Genomic DNA, 18468 nt, shown 5'->3' on the forward strand with positions numbered 1-18468 from the left:
TTTTACCGAGTGGGACTTCAAAATTTTTATTTATTGACAATGGCAGAGAACAATTAAAGGGGTGACTCAAGAACTAGTTCCAAACCTAGCAAAATAAAAATCATAGATAGCCCCAAATTAAATAAATGAGTTTGGTAACTGTTTCAAGGTTATTTTCTATTTACATACCCAAAAAAGGAATTTAGAATTGCAGAACTTTACTTAGTCAACCTTTGTGTAAAATAATGTAAATACTGGGATAACTAATACCAGTGACAACAGCTTAACTTTGATTAAATCTTATTACACCAATGATAGTAGTATGAACTTCATGATTTTTAGCAATAAAATTAATGATTCCTTTGTTTCAAATTAAAGCCAGCCATCAGTTTTTGATGATGTAAACCAGTCAATTAGAACCTACTTAAAGCTATCTTGTAGCACCATGAAGGTAACACAGCTGGAGTTTGAGAAATCACCTATTTTCTGACACTTGTAGAGTTTAGAAGCATATAAAAAGTAAAATTAGGTGCTTTAATTCATCTAAAATTATACGAAAAAGTCATACAGAAAAAAAATTTGAGAAGTAACATTTTAATTCTTGGCCAAGTTTTTCCAAAACAATGCATAGTAATGATTTCCAGAACAGTTTAGAACAATGGTTTTTGGGTAGTAGTGCAGCTTACAGAATGGCGTCATTTATAATCCTTTTCTTCTATTGACCAGTTACATGAATCACTTAAGAACTGACCAGATCCAGGCGCGGTGGCTCACATCTGTAATCCCAACACTTTGGGAGGCCGAGGCGGGTGGATCACGAGGTCAGGAGTTCAAGACCAGCCTGGCCAAGATGGTGAAAACCCGTCTCTACTAAAAATACAGAAATTAGCCAGGCACGATGGCAGGAGCCTGTAATCCCAGCTACTTGGGAGACTGAAGCAGGAGAATCGCTTGAACCCGGGTGGCAGAGGTTGCAGTGAGCAGAGATTGAGCCACTGCACTCTAGCCTGGGCGACAGAGACTCCATCTCAAAAAAAAAAAAAAAAAATCTTATCTATACACACACACACACACACACTCAAAAAAATCTATACACACACACACACACACACACACATATATATAAAAGAACTGAAAAGATGGGCTGGGTGCAGTGGCTCAGGCCTATAATCCCAGCACTCACTCTGGGAGGCAGGGGCAGGCAGATCATGAGGCCAGGAGTTCGAGAACAGCCTGGTCAATATGGCAAAACCACATCTCTACTAAAAACACAAAAATCAACCAGGTGTAGTAGCCCGTGCCTGTAATCCGAACTACTTGGGTGGCTGAGGCATGAGAATCACTGGAACCTGGAAAGCGGAGGTTGCAGTGAGCCAAGATTGTGCCACTGCACTTCTTCAGCCTGGGCAAAAGAGCAAGACTCTTAAGTCAAAAACAAAAACCAGCACTTTGGGAGGCCGAGGCAGGCACATCACAAGGTCAGGAGATTGAGACCATCCTGGCTAACACGGTCAAACCCCGTCTCTACTAAAAATACAAAAAATTAGCCGGGCGTGGTGGCAGGAGCCTGTAGTCCCAGCTACTCAGGAGGCTGAGGCAGGAGAATGGCGTGAACCCGGAAGGCGGAGCTCACGGGAGCCGAGATCTACAAATTCCTCTTATCTACATCAATGCAAAGACTGAGTCACAAAAACGTTTTTCAGATGAGTCTACATTGTTAGACCAAATCTGAGTCAGAAGGGCATAACCTCAAAACTCTATTTGAGGAGCCAAATGAACAATAAGGAAAGGTAAAGAGTCAAGAATGGAAATCCCTCCCCTCCAAAAAAGTGATATTTTCCCTTCTTCTTTGGGGGTCAGTGGTGGGTATAAACATAAGGGAGAGAATAAGGAACCACTGAAGGGTCACTTCTCATTAGGTTACATTTATATAATGAGTTCGGACAAAAATCTCAGAAATGTCAGTATCAAGGACTTCATGGTTTATATGATTATGACTTAATTATCATGCAAAACCAATTATTTTCTGGCATCCTGCAGAACAGAGGCTTCCTCTTAAACATTCGTATGATACTGAATACTTCCTTCTTACAAACTTCATTTTTCTTAAAATGGAACTTTCCCACATCAGGAATTTGTGTTAGTTCTTAAAACTGGCTGTCTCTTGAGTACTAGAGGCCCAGTGTCTATCCTAGACCCATTCCATTCAGAACTTACGGGTAGTGCTCAGGACTGTTTAAGGATTTCCATTAGTGATTCTGAAAGGTGGGGAGAACCATGACTTTATTATCATCTCAGCATCCTATGGAAGAATGTAAGATTATGTAACTGTGATTTTTTTTTTTTTTTTTTTTTTTTTTTTTTGAGATGGAGTCTCATCGCTCTGTCGCCCAGGCTGGAGTGCAGTGGTGCAATCTCAGCTCACTGCAAGCTCTGCCGCCAGGGTTCATGCCATTCTCCTGCCTCAGCCTCCTGAGTAGCTGAGACTACAGGTGCCCGCCACCACGCCCGGCTAATTTTTTGTATTTTTAGTAGAGACGGGGTTTCACATGTTAGCCAGGATGGTCTCGATCTCCTGACCTCGTGATCCACCAGCCTCAGCCTCCCAATGTGCTGGGATTACAGGCATGAGCCACTGCGCCCAGCCTACTGTGATTTGTTTTTAGTTGAGAAGGTACTCCTTGTTGAAATGGGGTATTATAGTGTTATCTCAATATCATTTATATAGTTAGAATCATTTCTAGGAAAAACTCTTAGTACCAAGAATGTCCCTTAACAAGTCATGAAATCATTCATCACTTACCACTTCAGTATACTAGTTTAAATGAAATTTTAACCAAGTTTTTATGTGTGCCCAAAGCATCATCTTAACTTTTCCAGTTTTGGATTCCATTAAATCATGTCTACTTTAAAGGACAATTAGATGCAACAGATTTCATTATAAACCTCTTTTAAGTGTGACAGCTTGGATGGATGGACTAAGCACAATTTCTCCTCTTTGAAAAACTTCTCCTGCACTGTCAGAAAGTATTCAGTAATAAAGGTAATTATGCACGCTTATTCTCTCATATATATACATATATACACACATTCTCTTTAAGAAAATTCAGCTGTATTTATAAAAATATACAAGTAAAAAATTCAAATATTCATATACATAGTTAAGCAGTTTAAATTTTATTGACCTCCCAGTTTTTAAAAAAAGTTAAATTTAAGGTCACACCTCTAAGTTTGATGTACTATATACAGATCGTGCAGAATATGAGTTAAACAGATACAAATTAGTCCATGCCCAAAAAGATATACTAGGGTACAGAATCATCTTCATAAATACATATAAAATTCTTGTGTAGAAGCGAATTGTCCGGGTTTTCTGAGACACTTTTCTAAGTGAATCAAGGCACAAAATGTACATACACCATTGTGAATACACACATTCTAGACTTTGTGCCTCTGACATAGCCCAAGGATTTAGCTTCATGACTCTTATAAAACTAAATGTACTGAATGAGATTCTGCTTCTTGGGTGAAAAACCACAGGAACTATAAACATCATGTAGATAATTACTCCAAAATATGGAGAATACAAATACGAGCACTTTATCTTAAAAAGCAAACACAAAAGATTGGTGTAAATCCAAGTGTTTAAATGCCTCCATTTTGGATAATTAAGAACCGATACAAGTTTGTTCCCAGAAGCTAATGCATCACTAGTCTCTATTGAGGAAAATGAGTTCTAAAAATTAACATGGTTTTCAGTAATTCAAATTTCACTATTTATATAAAAACCTAGAGAGACCAATAATATCCAGTAGCTTCAAAAGATAAGCTAAAGATTCTTTGATGTAATCAACTTTACCAATGTTTGTGTGGGTGTGTTTAATATATACACAAGGAAAATACACTCTCTATAATTTCTTATAAAATAGCAAGTAAGGAGTAGAAGTAGGAGATGTAGAAGGGGAAAGAGAATTCAGAAAGTCCTTCTCTTCAGTAACTTTGACTTCAGAATCATCAAAAAGCAACCACTTCCCCTCATACTCCTTTAAGCTTTGCACTACGTATGAAATTTTGTTCTCAAATCCATTAATATTAATGCCTGTTTGGTCACTGGATTCCTTGTTTCTATCACATTCATGGGTCCCATTAGTATCGTTAGTCTCAGAATTTCTATTTTCAGCAAACGCTGTACTAGCAACCTTATCAGGATTAGAGGCTTTGTTGTATAGCTCATAATCTGCTTTGCTCTTTTGTCCTCCAAGAAGTCCAACCGCTTCTACATTTTTTTTGCTCAAAACTTTACTTGGCTGTGTATTTCCACCAACTCTAATCGACACTTCTTCATCATTATAATTCTCAACCACACCCCTTGCTTCCTCCTCATTCAATGGTTCTGGCTTACCTATTTCACACATTTGGTCAACCACAAAATTTCCTTTATCTAGTTCTAAACTGTTAAGGTCAGTGACTTTAACAGAAGCAGTGTAATGCCCACTACTAATTGTAATGCCACTATGCATCACAACCGCAAATAATCCATAGCTGTCGTTAGTTGGCTTTGTGCTCCATTCTTCTAGTGACAACTTAAGAGGTGTCAATAAAGGAGTGTTGATCTTGGAAAGTCCACCACCATAACAATCAAACCTTTGGGAGGAAAAAAAGAAAAGGTTTCCTGCAGTTCCATTTTAAATTCAAAATGTTACACCCCAATCTGAAACCAAGTAAAAATCTGAATGAACCCTTAATATCCAGTGTTCATATATCAGAAAAACAGAATCAAAACAAGACCCCAACTTTGAATAATATTTATAATACATGCAGAAACAAAAAATACTTAAATATTTAACTTCTAATATTCAGGCATTTCTGTGGAGGAAATAATTGTATTTTTTCCTTTATTTTCCTAATTCTGTGCAGTTAAGAAAATAAATGGTATTTTAAATAGACTGAACCCGAACCGAAAATGTTACATTTTGGGTTTTTTTTCTTTAAGGCAGGGTCTGTCACCCAGGCTGAGTGCAGTGGTGCAATAATGGCTCACCACAGCCTTCTGGACTCAAGTGATCCTCCCACCTCAGGCTCCTCCTCCTCAGCCTCCCGAGTAGCTGAGACTACAAGTGCCCGCCACCACACCAAACTAGTTTGTGTTATTTTTTGTAGAGATAGGGTTTTGTCATGTTGCCCAGGCTGGTCTTGAACTCCCGGGTACAGGCCATCCATCTCGGCCTCCCAAAGTGCTGGGATTACAGGTGTGAGCCACCCATGCCCAGCCCACTTTAGTCATTTTTAGTGTGAAGTTTTTCTCTACCAAAATTTGGGAAAGTAAATAAAATAGTATTTTATACTATTAGCAAAGGGAAGGTCCACTGAGTAAGGGGCTATATGTTATCTTCTGACATAATCAAGTGTGAGAGAGCTACTGCAAAGCCCTCGTGGTAATTTCAAACAAGCAACTAATGTACAAAGGAGTCACATATACAATGACATTATACATGTCAGAAAAAAACAGACTATCCAAAACAATCAGCACTTTTTTCCCAAACTGTTCAAAGACTAGTTCGATTTCCTGGCTTACCTTAAAACTAGGAAGAATTTAGCCTTTCTCGCCCCTTCAAAAAAATCTTGATGTATACAAAATTTGTTCCTTGCTTTAGTCAGTTCTACTGAATTCTGCTACTAACATCTAAGAGGGAATGAATATGAAAAGATGAATAAAGAAACTGGCCAGGCATGGTAGCTAATGCCTGTAATCCCAGCACTTTGTGAGGCAAAGGCAGGTGGATTGCTTGAGTCCAGAAGTTCAAGACCAGACTGGGCAACATGGTGAAATCCCGTCTCTACTAAAAATACAAAAAATTAGCTGGGCATGGTGGCATGCACCTGTAGTCCCAGCAACTCAGGAGGCTGAGGTAGGAGAATCACCTGAGCCTGGGAGGTCAAGACTGCAGTGAGCTGAGGCTGTGCCACTACACTCCAGCCTGGACAACTGGAATGAGACCCTGTTTCCAAAAAAAAAAAAGGAAAAGAAATCATACTTAATAGAATATGTATTCATATCAAAAGGATTTAAGTTGTTTCATTTTTACAGGGAAACTGTTAATAAGAGAACAAAACTTTACTAAAGCAATCTTTATAATCTACTTCATTTCAGTACTTTACATTCCTACTAATACAGCATTTTGAACAGCTTATCTTCTACAGCAGCTCATTTTCTTCATACAGTTCTTATTCACAATACTTACTCCAAACCACTAGCAGCAAAGCACTTCAAATGAATAGTTATAACTTCAGGCATTTTGTCAAACAAAAGACTTCGTTCAGCTTCAGTATAATGATGGCAGTTTTCACAGAAATATTTATCTTCTCCTACAATCCTTTCTACTGAAGCAAATTGTGAAATTGCCCATCTCAGAGTCTTCATTTCTGTTTTTGGCTCTGGAGAAACTAAAAAGGAGAATCCTTTCACTCACAAATACTTCTCTCAGACATTCAAAAATAAACCACAAAGTTTCATGTTCAAAATTAGCATTTAATTTCAAGTGACCGACCCATTCCTAAATAACTAAAGAGATTTTACTTTCAGAAACTACTTTCATAAGTGCATCAACAGTATACATATCTTTTAAATATATTTGATCAGCCAAAAAATATGACAGCAAAAACAAAATAAGCCTAGTCTGTTTACATTTAATTGCCAACTTTCAGTATGTGACAGGTAAACCTGTCTCATGATTATTTCCTATGGTATTTCCATATTTTGTGGTATGCACTAGACACAACAGTGGCTCAATTATTGTGTTAAAAATAACCTCAGTAAGCCGGGCGCAGTGGCTCACGCCTGTAATCCCAGCACTTTGGGAGGCCAAGGCGGGTGGATCACGAGGTCAGGAGATCGAGACCATCCTGGCTAACACGGTGAAACCCTGTCTCTACTAAAAATACAAAAAATTAGCCAGGCGTGGTGGCGGGCACCTGTAGTCCCAGCTACTCAGGAGGCTGAGGCAGGAGAATGGCATGAACCCAGGAGGCGGAGCTTGCAGTGAGCTGAGATCACGCCACTGCACTCCAGCCTGGGCAACAGAGCGAGACTCTGTCTCAAAAAAATAAAAAAATAACCTCAGTAGCTCTGAAAGACTCAGGTTCCCAAAAGTACACTTATTAAAGCCAGTTTTCCATTCTAACACACTCTATATCAAAATCAAGATGTCACAATTTCCCAAATGCTAACCATTTATAAGTGAGGCCAGATAAGCAGAAAGGTTACATTAGACACTAAAAGCTAGCTTTTTTCCCCTCCCTAATTACACCAGCTACTATTAAACTTTGTGTTGTTAAAGAATTATAAATATTCCATCATGGTCCACACAAGACTCCAATTTTGCTTACTTTCAGAACTCTCCTCTACTTTGGAAAGCTCATCTTCTTGTACTGGCACACTGATGTCTTGAAAATCTTCTCTTCTTTCTGTTAAACTTTCACATTCCAAGCAACGCGTCCTTAATACCAGCTGACCTTGAAATAATTTCTCCACTAGCTCAAAACCAATTTGTTCCTCACCTAAAATGAAAATAGGAAAATGTAAGTCTATACAGATTAGTTTCTCATTATAGTCCAAATAACCAATTTTCCATTTAAATAAAGTATATCATGAATAACAGTTTCATTTTCATAGATCAGCTTATTAGCATTGTTAGCTTATTAGAGGTACCCTATTAATGAAATTTAAGGTCCCTGTAAAGATAAAACTTTGACTATGAATTACTAAGTGTCTCTAAAAGAAGTCAGTTGTAGGCCGGGCACGGTGGCTTACGCCTGTAATCCCAAGACTTTGGGAGGGTGAGGCGGGCAGATCACCTGAGGTTGGGAGTTCAAGACCAGCCTGACCAACATGGAGAAACCCTGTCTCCAGTAAAAATACAAAATTAGCCGGGCGTGGTGGCACATGCCTGTAATCACAGCTACTCGGGAGGCTGAGGCAGGAGAATTGCTTGAACCCGGGAGGCGGAGGTTGCAGTGAGCCAAGATCACACCACTGCACTCTAGTCTGGGCAACAAGAGCAAAACTCTGTCTCCAAAAAAATTTTTAAAAAAATAAAAAAAATTTTTAAAAAGTCAGTTGTATTGTAACTCCCTCCCTACAGACACTTCCCCACAGAATAAACCCAGAATAAGGATGACATTTCCGGTAAAACTATTCACCATATCAATATTACACATTTTCCCTGATATCTGTAGATCTGGACAAAACTAGGTAAAAATCTAGTTCAAGTATGGTGTAACTTACAGTTAGGCACCACCTACCAACGTTTCAATTATTTAACAATGGACCGCATATGACAGTAGTCTATGATTTTTACTGTACCTATGTTTACACATCTATGCTTAGATGTGTCTTAGATACAGGCCGGGCGCGGTGGCTCACGCTTGTAATCCCAGCACTCTGGGAGGCCAAGGCGGGCGGATCACGAGGTCAGGAGATCGAGACCACGGTGAAACTCCGTCTCTACTAAAAATACAAAAAAATTAGCCGGGCGTAGTGGCGGGCGCCTGTAGTCCCAGCTACTCGGAGAGGCTGAGGCAGGAGAATGGCGTGAACCCGGGAGGCAGAGCTTGCAGTGAGCCGAGATTGCGCCACTGCACTCCAGCCTGGGCGACAGAGCAAGACTCCGTCTCAAAAAAAAAAAAAAAAAAAAAAGATGTGTCTTAGATACACAAATACCATTGTACTACAGTTGCCTACAGTATTCAGTAGTTACATGCTGTACAAGTTTGTTGCCCAGGAGCAATAGGCCATGCAAAGCTTGCCTGTAGCCCGTAACAAATTCATAAACTTTCTTAAAACATTATGAGACTTTTTTGATTTTTTTTTTTGGCTCATCAGCTATCATTAGTGTATTTTGTGTGTGGCCCAAGACACTTCTTCCAGTGTGGCCCAAGGAAGCCAAAAGATTAGATATCCTGGTCTATACCAGATAGGCTAGTTGTGTAGTACGCTCTAGCATCTAGTTGTGTAAGTACACTGTGATATTCGCACAATGAAACAGCACATTTCTCAGAACATATCCCTGTTGTTAAGAAACACATGACTGTACTTAGTCTCTACTTTAAGAATTTCACTAAATGCAATGTCCTTCATCAGTTTGTCAAACACTGCATAAAGGGAAATGTACTCTTAAATGTACATTAAAATATACTGAACTTCCCTACTTTATTATTATTTTTTTTTTTTTTTGAGACAGAGTCTTGCTCTGTCGCCCCAGGCTGGTGTGCAGTGGCATAATCTTGGCTCACTGCAACCTCCACCTCTTGGGTTCAGGCGATTCTCCTGCCTCAGCCTCCCGAGTAGCTGGGACTACAGGCGTGCGCCACCATGCCTGGCTAATTTTTGCATTTTTAGTAGAGACAGGGTTTCACCATGTTGACCAGGCTGGTCTTGAACTCCTGACCTCAGGTGAGCTGCCCACCTTGGCCTCCCAAAGTACTGGGATTGTAGGTGCGAGCTAACACACCTGGCCGAACTTCCCTACTTTGTAAGCTATAAGTTAAAATTACTTTAATGACATTACACACACACACACACACACACACACACACGTAATACAATATATACATACACACTAAGCATAGCACTTAAAACACCATAGTTCACATTCAGTGTTAAATTTCCTTCTCTTGAAACAATTTTAGCCAGAGATTATATTGTACATGTATCTAGGAAGAGAAAATTCTAATTCTGTAGCTGCTAATGCTTCTACCTATCAAAGTCTAAGAATTACACTAACCTTTGTTTATGGGTTTAACTTCATTAACATTTACAGGTGTAACAGTATTTCCTGGAGATTCAAGTCCACAAGCATTAGTTGTGTTATCACTTTCACACTTCCCCAAGTCCTCTTCAGGATCATATTCATTTTCTTTAGATTGTCCTTTGGCTCCTTGGTTTGTTGTTATTTTTCCCAGACTACAGAATTTAGAAAGAATGCTGGGTTGCTTAGTTGCAGACTTTAACCAATTTATTTTAACTCTTGATTTCTTTTGTGAGGGTCTTGGACTCTCATTTTCAGAAACACACTTAGGAATTATTTTAGGAGGACTCTCTAATGTATCACTTGTAGCTTTTCTTTTTGATCTAGTTTGTCTCTGGTTCTCTTCCAATGACTGCTGTTCCTTGGATACTTTAACTTTTTTCTTCATGTTACCAAATTCAGTGTCACTTTTTCTTTTCCCATTTCCTTTTGGGAGTTTTTCTTTAAAGTCTTCAGAATGCCTCATACTGTCCATCTCCATGCTGTTAATACCACTCATTTCCTCTTTCAGATGAGGTATTTCTTCTACCTTGGTAGGCAATTCTGCCAGATTTTTTACTTCTTCTTTTTTTAGGAGTTGGCATGTTTCTTGAATGTTTCCCAAAATACACTGTAATACTTCCTGTGCATCATGCTGTAGATATCCTTCATACATAGGGTTGAGTTCCCTATAAATAAAAATTTCCATTTCATCTATTCTAGTTTTGAAGATACAGTACATAAAGTCTATATAGAAATTAATTCATGTAAGGAAAATCATAAATTATTTCATTTGTTAAATGTCAAGACATTTATTCAGCACTAATTTGGAATTTCTTACCTGTAACTAAAAGTAAGAGTAAATTGTACCCTATTTTCATTATACTTTGATCCTCTTTCTAAATGTATTAATAATACTTAGATAATGCTTACCATATACCAGGTTTTAGTCAAAATGTTTTTTATCTTCTATGTATACATTATCTTCACAATAACCCTATGAGGTACTATTATCACCACTACTGACAGATATAGGCACTAAGGCACAGAGAGGTTAAATAACTTGCCCAAGGTCACAGACTACTTAGGATGAAAAGCCAGTATTCAAACCCGCTCTTAGCCACCACGCTACAATGGCATTTTTTATTTATTTTTATTTTTATTTTTTTGGAGACAAGGGTCTTGATCTGTTGCCCAGGCTGGACTGCAGTGGCACAACCTTGGCTCACTGCAACCTCCGCCTCCCGGGTTCAAGAGATTCTCCTGCCTCAGTCTCCTGAGTAGCTGGGACTACAGGTGCGAACCACCACGCCTAGCTAATTTTTGTATTTTTTGTATTTTTAGTAGGGGCTGGGTTTCACCATGTTGGCCACACTGGTCTTGAACTCCTGACCTCAAATGACCCACCTACCTTGGCCTCCCAAAGTGCTGGGATTACAGGTGTGAGCTGTGACCGGCCTACAATACCTCTTAACTAAGGTATAGCAATATATTGCACCTAGTTCTATTTTTAAACTAAACGCTTAAGTGATTGTTTTCAAGACTTGCCCTATAATTTTATTTGAATAAAGCTATTTTATATGTAAAGTTTCATTTTTAAGAAAATACCAAAAAGCAATCTAATCCAGTTAGCCAACAGTTCTCCTCTAATCACATGTAAAAATAGAATATTTGGAATTTACAGTTCTTATACGTATTTTGAATATAGTCCTATAATTCCTAATGTGAAATCCTTAGGACCACGCATTTAGAAATTCAGACATTTTCAGATTAAATGATAATATGGCATATAAGTAAAATATTTATCACCGACTTGATATGGGAGTACTCTATAATTAAACACATTACTACTTCTATAGAAAGATGTATGAATATTCACGTTAGAGATAAATATGAATGACTATAAAAAGCCTCATATAATATATTCAGATCTAACGAATTTAGCACCAAATTTATGAAAAAAATTTCCAGTATTCAGAGCCTCTGGGATAAAAAGGACTGTGGACCTAGAGTTTCTACTTTCCTTGCCCTTTATTCCTGTTTCTTCACATATCATTCTCCTCCAAGGATATAAACAAGTAGCTAAATTGAAACCCTAAAATTATATTGTAGGCTATACCTGAGTGTGTTAAGCAGTCGCCTTGGCTGAGTGGCAAGTTCATCAGTGTATTTCTCTGGATTTAAGAGAAAACTAGCCTGGAGCTGTTCAACCGAAATGATTAAGGACTGTAAACTGCATATCAATTCATAACTTGCCAAAGAATCTTCTTTGCAATTTCCCTGTCAAGAAAGAAACACACAAACCAATAATTTTATGAACAAATTAAGTACCTTCCCCCTTTGTCTTTGTCTCACTTAAGAATACTAGGTTTTCTAAGTTGCATAATAGCACTAATTTTAAGGGATGTACAAATAAGCCTTATTTTTTATTTTTTTATTTTGAGACAGGGTCTCTGTCACCCAGGCTGGAGTGCAGTGGCTTGAGGCGGCTCACTGGAGCCTCAACCTCCTGGGCTCAAGCAATCCTCCACCTCAGCCCCCAATTAGCTGGAACTACAGGCTCACACCACCACGCCCTACTAGTTTTTGTATTTTTAGTAAAGACAAGTCTTGCCATGTTACCCAGGCTGGTCTCAAACTCTTGCGCTCAAGCAATCCACCACCCACCTTGACCTCCCAAACTGCTGGGATTACAGGCATGAGCCACCACGCCTGGTCTTTTTTGTAATTTTAAGAGGAATTTTGAATTGCTATTTATGTGAATTACAATGTATTTAAATTTTAACTCAATTTGAAAACACAATGGGTAAGTTGTACATGGGTATGACATATTGTGATTATAGTATACAATAATGTATAGTATACAAGTAACAGAAGTTTGATACAGAGTACAGGAGCAAACACTGTAAAAGGGAATTATCTAGTTAGCTACCTTGAAAGAATGAAAAATAATTGCCTGACAATAGCTCGTTAACAGAGAACTAATCTTTGTCATCCACCCCCCCATCCTCTTCATTTCCAGGCAAATAAATTTCCATTAATTTACTTTTGCTTTTTACATTATTTTCTGTTCTTTATTTTTCTTACCTTGTCTTTTTGATTGGCTTCATCCTTTAGAGCTTCTTTCTTCCTTGAAATAATATTAAATAAGTGCTTTACTCCAGATTTAAAACCAGGACAAAAATATAATACCTATAAAAAGTGAGACTGTCTAAGTGTTTACTGAACAAACAGTATACGTAAAATCATTAAAACAACATGATGCTTTCTATAGAGCACTTTTAATGTGTATTACCTAAAATTCTGAGATTAAGTTTTGTGTCAAAATTTGTTCTCCACCTCATCAGTAGTAGCCCAGTATCTTCCCTCATTAGCACAAAGCACTGCACCTGGGCAGACATTGCTAAGACTTTAAGGTTACAAGGACACACAACACAACACCAACGTTACTTCCAAGGGATAAGATATGTATCACTGTAGCACCAGGAATCAGAGAAAGATATTAAAGGTTTGACCTTCCACTTAAGGTCTACTCAATTTTGCTATCCCACCTTTATTTAGTCTATCACTTTCTCTTACCCCAAAGGAAGTTTAATAACATGAAACTTATTATTTTAGCCTATTCTGGTTTATTTACAATCAAAGGCAAAGACAGTATGGACATTAAAGTCCTCCAATAACTCAGAAACATTAAATGTTCCATCATTCTTTGCCTACCAAAGCTTTATTATATAGCAAAATTGTCAATTTACCTGAAGTATACTATTAAGATAGCAAGTATTGCCGAGATTATTCAGTCCCACAAATGGTAACAAGTTTTCTCTCTTCTCACAGTTTATAGGTGAAGACTGTGCTGCAGGAACAACTTGATCACTATGAAATATAGAAGGGAGAACAATAATCAAGTAGTTAAAGAAACAAGGTGAAAATATTACTTCTGTGGATTTAGTCTTTTCCCGAAAGTTGTATAATCTGAAAAGTATGTGAATCTTGTTCAGATGACATTTTAAGAAATACAGGCTCAGGCAGGGCGCGGTGGCTCATGCCTGTAATCCCAAGCACTTTGGGAGGCCGAGGCGGGCGGATCACGAGGTCAGGAGATCGAGACCATCCTGGCTAACATGGTGAAACCCCGTCTCTACTAAAAAATACAAAAAAAAATTAGCCGGGCGTGGTGGCGGATGCCTGTAGTCCCAGCTACTAGGGAGGCTGAGGCAGAATGGCGTGAACCTGGGAGGTGGAGCTTGCAGTGAGCCAAGACTGCGCCACTGCACTCCAGCCTGGGCGACAGTGCGAGACTCCTTCTCAAAAAAAAAAAAGAAATACAGGCTCAAAAATTGCTATATGCCCAGAATAAATGTTTCAAAAGCATTTAAAAACATTATTACACGTAACAAGCCACAGAACAATTCCCTTAAAAGGATGTTAATCCTATTTTACACAGTAGAAAATTGAGGAACTGAGAGACTGTGATTTGTTTCATCTACTTTGACATTTTAATCAAGTAGTTTAACTGAACAGAAACCTGGGAGTAAACTAACCATGACAATAATTGGGAGAGGCTGCACTAAGTAAGATTCTATTAATAAGAATTCAGAGCAAAGAAAGTCTATGAAGAGAATTATATATGACTTCCTGCTAGAAAAAAAAAAAAAAAAATATGTAGCTATCCCTCACTTAAAAATAAAACGTTCAGGTGGGTGTGGTGGCACTGACATGTAATTCCAGCTACTTGGGAGGACTGCTTGAGCCCAGGAGTTCAGGACCAGCCTGGGCAACACAAGGAGACCCCATCTCAAAAAACAAATGCTTCTCAAGTTTACTATTCTTTTACTTCTTTAACAACAACAAAAAAAAAACCACTAGGTCCTCCCAGTATTTTCATTTATTTTACGATTGCTAGCTATTATTACTCTAGCACCTCAAAGTATTCAGAAGTATGAATGCTGATAAACAAAAGGTTCACTCTCACACAATCTCAACTGGTTATTGATAGCTATTAGGAAATTAATACATGGGACCAAATCCACCTTAGTCACCCAGCAGAGTGCCTATATGTTAAACAGGGAAGTAGTACAGACTCCAGCTAGAGCTGCTGGTGGTGGAATAAAGTATTCCACTTTGTTCTGATTTATTTTCTGTAGCTAAATAATTTATTTGCATCAAAAGCATTACTTATTTTTGTTTATTTTTATAATTTGCAATCGTATGCCTCCAACAGGTATGACTAATTACATGACTACAGAGTTTAAAATGTCTTATAACTGTCAAGTCTGAACCAAACAAATATATATATATATATATAAAACCTTTTACCCCTACACAAATGTTTCACACTACAAATAATCAAATTTAAACTCAGAAAGACAACTTTAGTCAATAAATGTTTCTCCAAGTTAGTCTAAAAGGCTGAGCACAGTGTTCATGAGTTAAACATTATGGATGTGATTCCTACCGGGAACCACCAGTTTTGCTGTTCCTACTATAAACTGCTAGATTTGACTAAGAAGTACACTGAAGTGTACTTTTTTTGTGCCGCTATAGACTATCAGGCCAGACTGGAGGTGTCAAACAAGTTCACTGCTGCTTCACTGTAGAATTTTTAAAGTACAGAAATGTAAGATACATACATTTCAGATGCTCTATATTCAGAAGCTTTTTCTTCATTTTCTTGAGAATCTGTGAAATCCAAAGCTCTCTTAGTTTCCTTTTTCTGAAAAAACTTTAAGGAAAGTCTGTTTTTCTTTGATGGGCTACCTCTTGAAAGTCCATTACTTTCACTAGGTATGACACCAGGCATTTTTTTCTTCAAATCCCAAGGAGTGTCAAGAGTTAATTTATAGAGGAAAGCTGTAATCACCAATTATATCTGTTAATCACAGAGAAAGTTTCATTAGTTTTTGGTTATCAGTTTTAGGCAACAAAATCATCAATTCTGAAAACAAATTTACCAAGGGAATGGTACAAATTAGAAATTAATATTTGAAAACCTAATGCCTGCCAATAAGCACTCAATATTTATTGCTTAAATGAAGAAGCATACCACACTATTCTTAAAGAACAAAAAACAGAAGCTACTGAATTTTTAAAATCAGCCTGCTATGGATTAAGGGTTGCATTACAAAATATCCTATTTAGTAGACCTACAGTAAAATAGTATAAGTAGTAACAAGTTAATATTTCACGGGCCGGCCGCTCACGCCTGTAATCTCAGCACTTTGGGAGGCTGAGGCAGGTGGATCACGAGGTCAGGAGTTCGAGACCAGCCTGACCAACATGGTGAAACCCCATCTCTACTAAAAATACAAAAATTAGCCGGGCCTGTTGGCGGGAGCCTGTAATCCCAGCTACTCAGGAGGCTGAGACAGGAGAATCCCTTGAACCCGGGAGGCGGAGGTTGCAGTGAGCCGAGATCGAGATCGTGCCATTGCACTCCAGCCTGGGCCATAGAGCAAGACTCTGTCTCAAAAAAAAAAAAATTTTCATTATAATGATTCATTCAGAAAATATTGACTGAGCACTACCACCTCTAATTCTCAAGTACAAGGTAGCAAAGGATGAATGGAAAATCAAAGTAGTGCTGGACGATGAGTCCTCTCTTCCAATGCCTTTTCTAGTTATTAACATGAATACATGAAAATAAAGTATCTAAAAAGCTTATTAAAGTATAATTTGCATTCAAGGCATAGAGATGTGTTAAGTTATACCTAAAACCGTAAGTGAAAGATAATAAAACACTAGCAAAGTTGAGACCGTGATACAAAAAACTGTTCGATGCACTTTGTGTAAATCCAATTCTTAATGCACTAGAAACCACAATACTCGTTTTCCAAACTTTTTAAAAAACTTTGGATTTTAAAAATAGTGCTTTGAGTAGGAAAAAAAGATGATTTGGTTTGCCATTTGCAACTTTCCCACCCTGTTTTAAAGTAAAACTTTCACATGAAAAAAATATGGCAACATTTGTAGGAGTTAATATTTTCTACATCAGTCCTATTTTTCAGGACGTGAGGAAAAATTATCTGACTAGAGTATTACCATAAAATTATTTAAAGCCCAAAACTTCAGCAACGAGTTTCAAATTTAAAATGCAGAGTAATAAAATGAACTACATAAGACTCACTCAAATTCCATCCTTAATAAGCATTTCACGTGGCTGACACTGATCTAGGAATTCACACTGAACTCAGCACTGCAACCATTTTTGAGACCCAAGTCAGGAAGAACTGGAAAGCTGATCAATCTCCCCATTCTGTCTCCAACTTCGCTTACTCTCCTGTCCACCTAATGCTTCTGAGGAAGCGCTGTCTTCTGAAGGATAAACCAACCTGCGCTAAATTCTCAGGGATCGCCAAGCATTAATGATTCTGATAAAAGGTTTTTCTCGAGAGCCAATTTAATGGATGACAGAAACTGGATCTCAAACCGACAGAGTAATCAGACTTCATAGAAGGGAAGAATTGATTAGGCAGGTGAAATAGCAGATCGTCAGCTTAATCAACAAACCAAATAGCCCCTCAAAGCAAAGCTCACACCGAGAATGACACATTTTGCCAGGTGCAGTATCCTTGCTATTTCTTGCTCCTGGCTTTCCTTATAACTGGGGGGCTGTTACATCCAAAATATTTCTCCTGTAACTAAATCAACTTTCGCAGAAAGCACGACGAATCGACCATTATGTGTTGACAGCGTGGACACTCAGTCCCGACAGTTTTAAATTCTTTGTAAGATGACACGACTTGATTCCGATTTTTCAAGAAAAATCTACAAGGACATCTTCGCCAAGGTTTAAGACACGCGGCGTTCTAAACACTTCTTGAAAAAGTGTAAGTGAAGAAAACGCGCGGTAAAATTTCGCAATTACCGACACAGGGCAACCTGCGTGGAAACGTTTCTTTCTCCCCATCCTTCACCGCTCTCGGGAACGCAAAGAAAGCTGGAAGGACGAGCAGCGAGCGACCGGGCTGCCCGGTCGGGGGAGGCTGGCGGCGGCGTCCTCGGCCCACACCCCCGCGCCGGGCGCCCTCGCCGCGGAGTTGGCCTATTTACGCCCAGCCCGCACCTGCCTTCTCACGTCCCGGCGGCGGCAAGACAGGCGCCACGCCCAAGGCACACACGGCTCCCGCTGGCAGCTCGACCAGGGTGCGAGGCCAACACGGTCCCGGGGTCTCCCCAGCAGCTCCTCTCCCGCGCCGGCCGAACTTGCCCCCGCGCCCGGGCGCCGGCCCCTCCTCCCAGGCCCTCCTTACCTGGTCATGGCCCAAAGCGAAGTCCCCGGCGGTGACGCCGGCAAGTCCAACCCGAATGAGTGTGGGTGCGACAAGTGAGTCCCTGCCCCGAGCCCGCCGGGTCCCCGGCCCCAGGACAATCTGGTCGGATAGCCCTCCCCGCGGGGGAGTGACCATCCGCTCCCAAGAGCGGGAACCCCGACCGCCGCTCGCTCCCGCCTTGCACCGATACCAACTACATCCCGGGAGCGGCGCCCATCTGCACCCGCCCCGGGGTAGCCAGGAGCGCAACAAGCAGCTGCCCCGCTCGCCGAGCGGCTGAACCGCTAGGGTCTTTAGCACTCCGCCACCGAGGGGAACTTGGCGCGTTTTCCTCAGTCTCAGGACCCCCGTGTTTTAGCCTCCGCCCGCGCCAGCGCTGCGATTGAACGTGGCGTCCTTTGAAAATGCCGGTTCCAGTCTCTACGCTGCAGAGA

At 39.6% G+C, this 18468-nt stretch overlaps 1 protein-coding gene across 2 annotated transcripts; it reads right to left on the bottom strand.

The window, feature by feature from the left end:
- Positions 1-3135: 3135 nt before the first annotated feature.
- On the bottom strand, positions 3136-18156 carry USP1 (ubiquitin specific peptidase 1). Of its 2 annotated transcripts, none has more exons than XM_032136748.2 (9): positions 18014-18156; positions 15395-15633; positions 13517-13637; positions 12852-12956; positions 11884-12044; positions 9762-10453; positions 7366-7536; positions 6222-6423; positions 3136-4623 (listed from the first exon to the last, which is right to left on the bottom strand). In XM_032136748.2, exons 2-9 carry the CDS (start codon positions 15562-15564, stop codon positions 3888-3890), a joined length of 2358 nt encoding a protein of 785 aa, XP_031992639.1. In that variant the 5' UTR covers positions 15565-15633; positions 18014-18156; the 3' UTR covers positions 3136-3887. The 2 variants fall into 2 exon arrangements, with proteins under 2 accessions (XP_031992639.1, XP_058286372.1); XM_058430389.1 differs by lacking the exon at positions 3136-4623 and adding an exon at positions 4636-5662.
- Positions 18157-18468: the final 312 nt, after the last annotated feature.

The sequence above is a fragment of the Hylobates moloch genome, unplaced genomic scaffold (genome assembly GCF_009828535.3).
Source record: "Hylobates moloch isolate HMO894 unplaced genomic scaffold, HMol_V3 SCAFFOLD_18, whole genome shotgun sequence".
NCBI lineage: Eukaryota > Metazoa > Chordata > Mammalia > Primates > Hylobatidae > Hylobates > Hylobates moloch.

Coding starts and splice junctions, on each gene's coding strand:
- USP1 (XM_032136748.2), bottom strand. CDS start 15,564: ATGCCTGGTGTCATACCTAGTGAAAGTAATGGACTTTCAAGAGGTAGC. Junction 10,454..11,883: donor CGACTGCTTAACACACTCAG/GTATAGCCTACA, acceptor TTTTATTTATAG/GGAACTCAACCCTATGTATG. Junction 4,624..6,221: donor TTTGCTGCTAGTGGTTTGGA/GTAAGTATTGTG, acceptor TTCCTCCCAAAG/GTTTGATTGTTATGGTGGTG.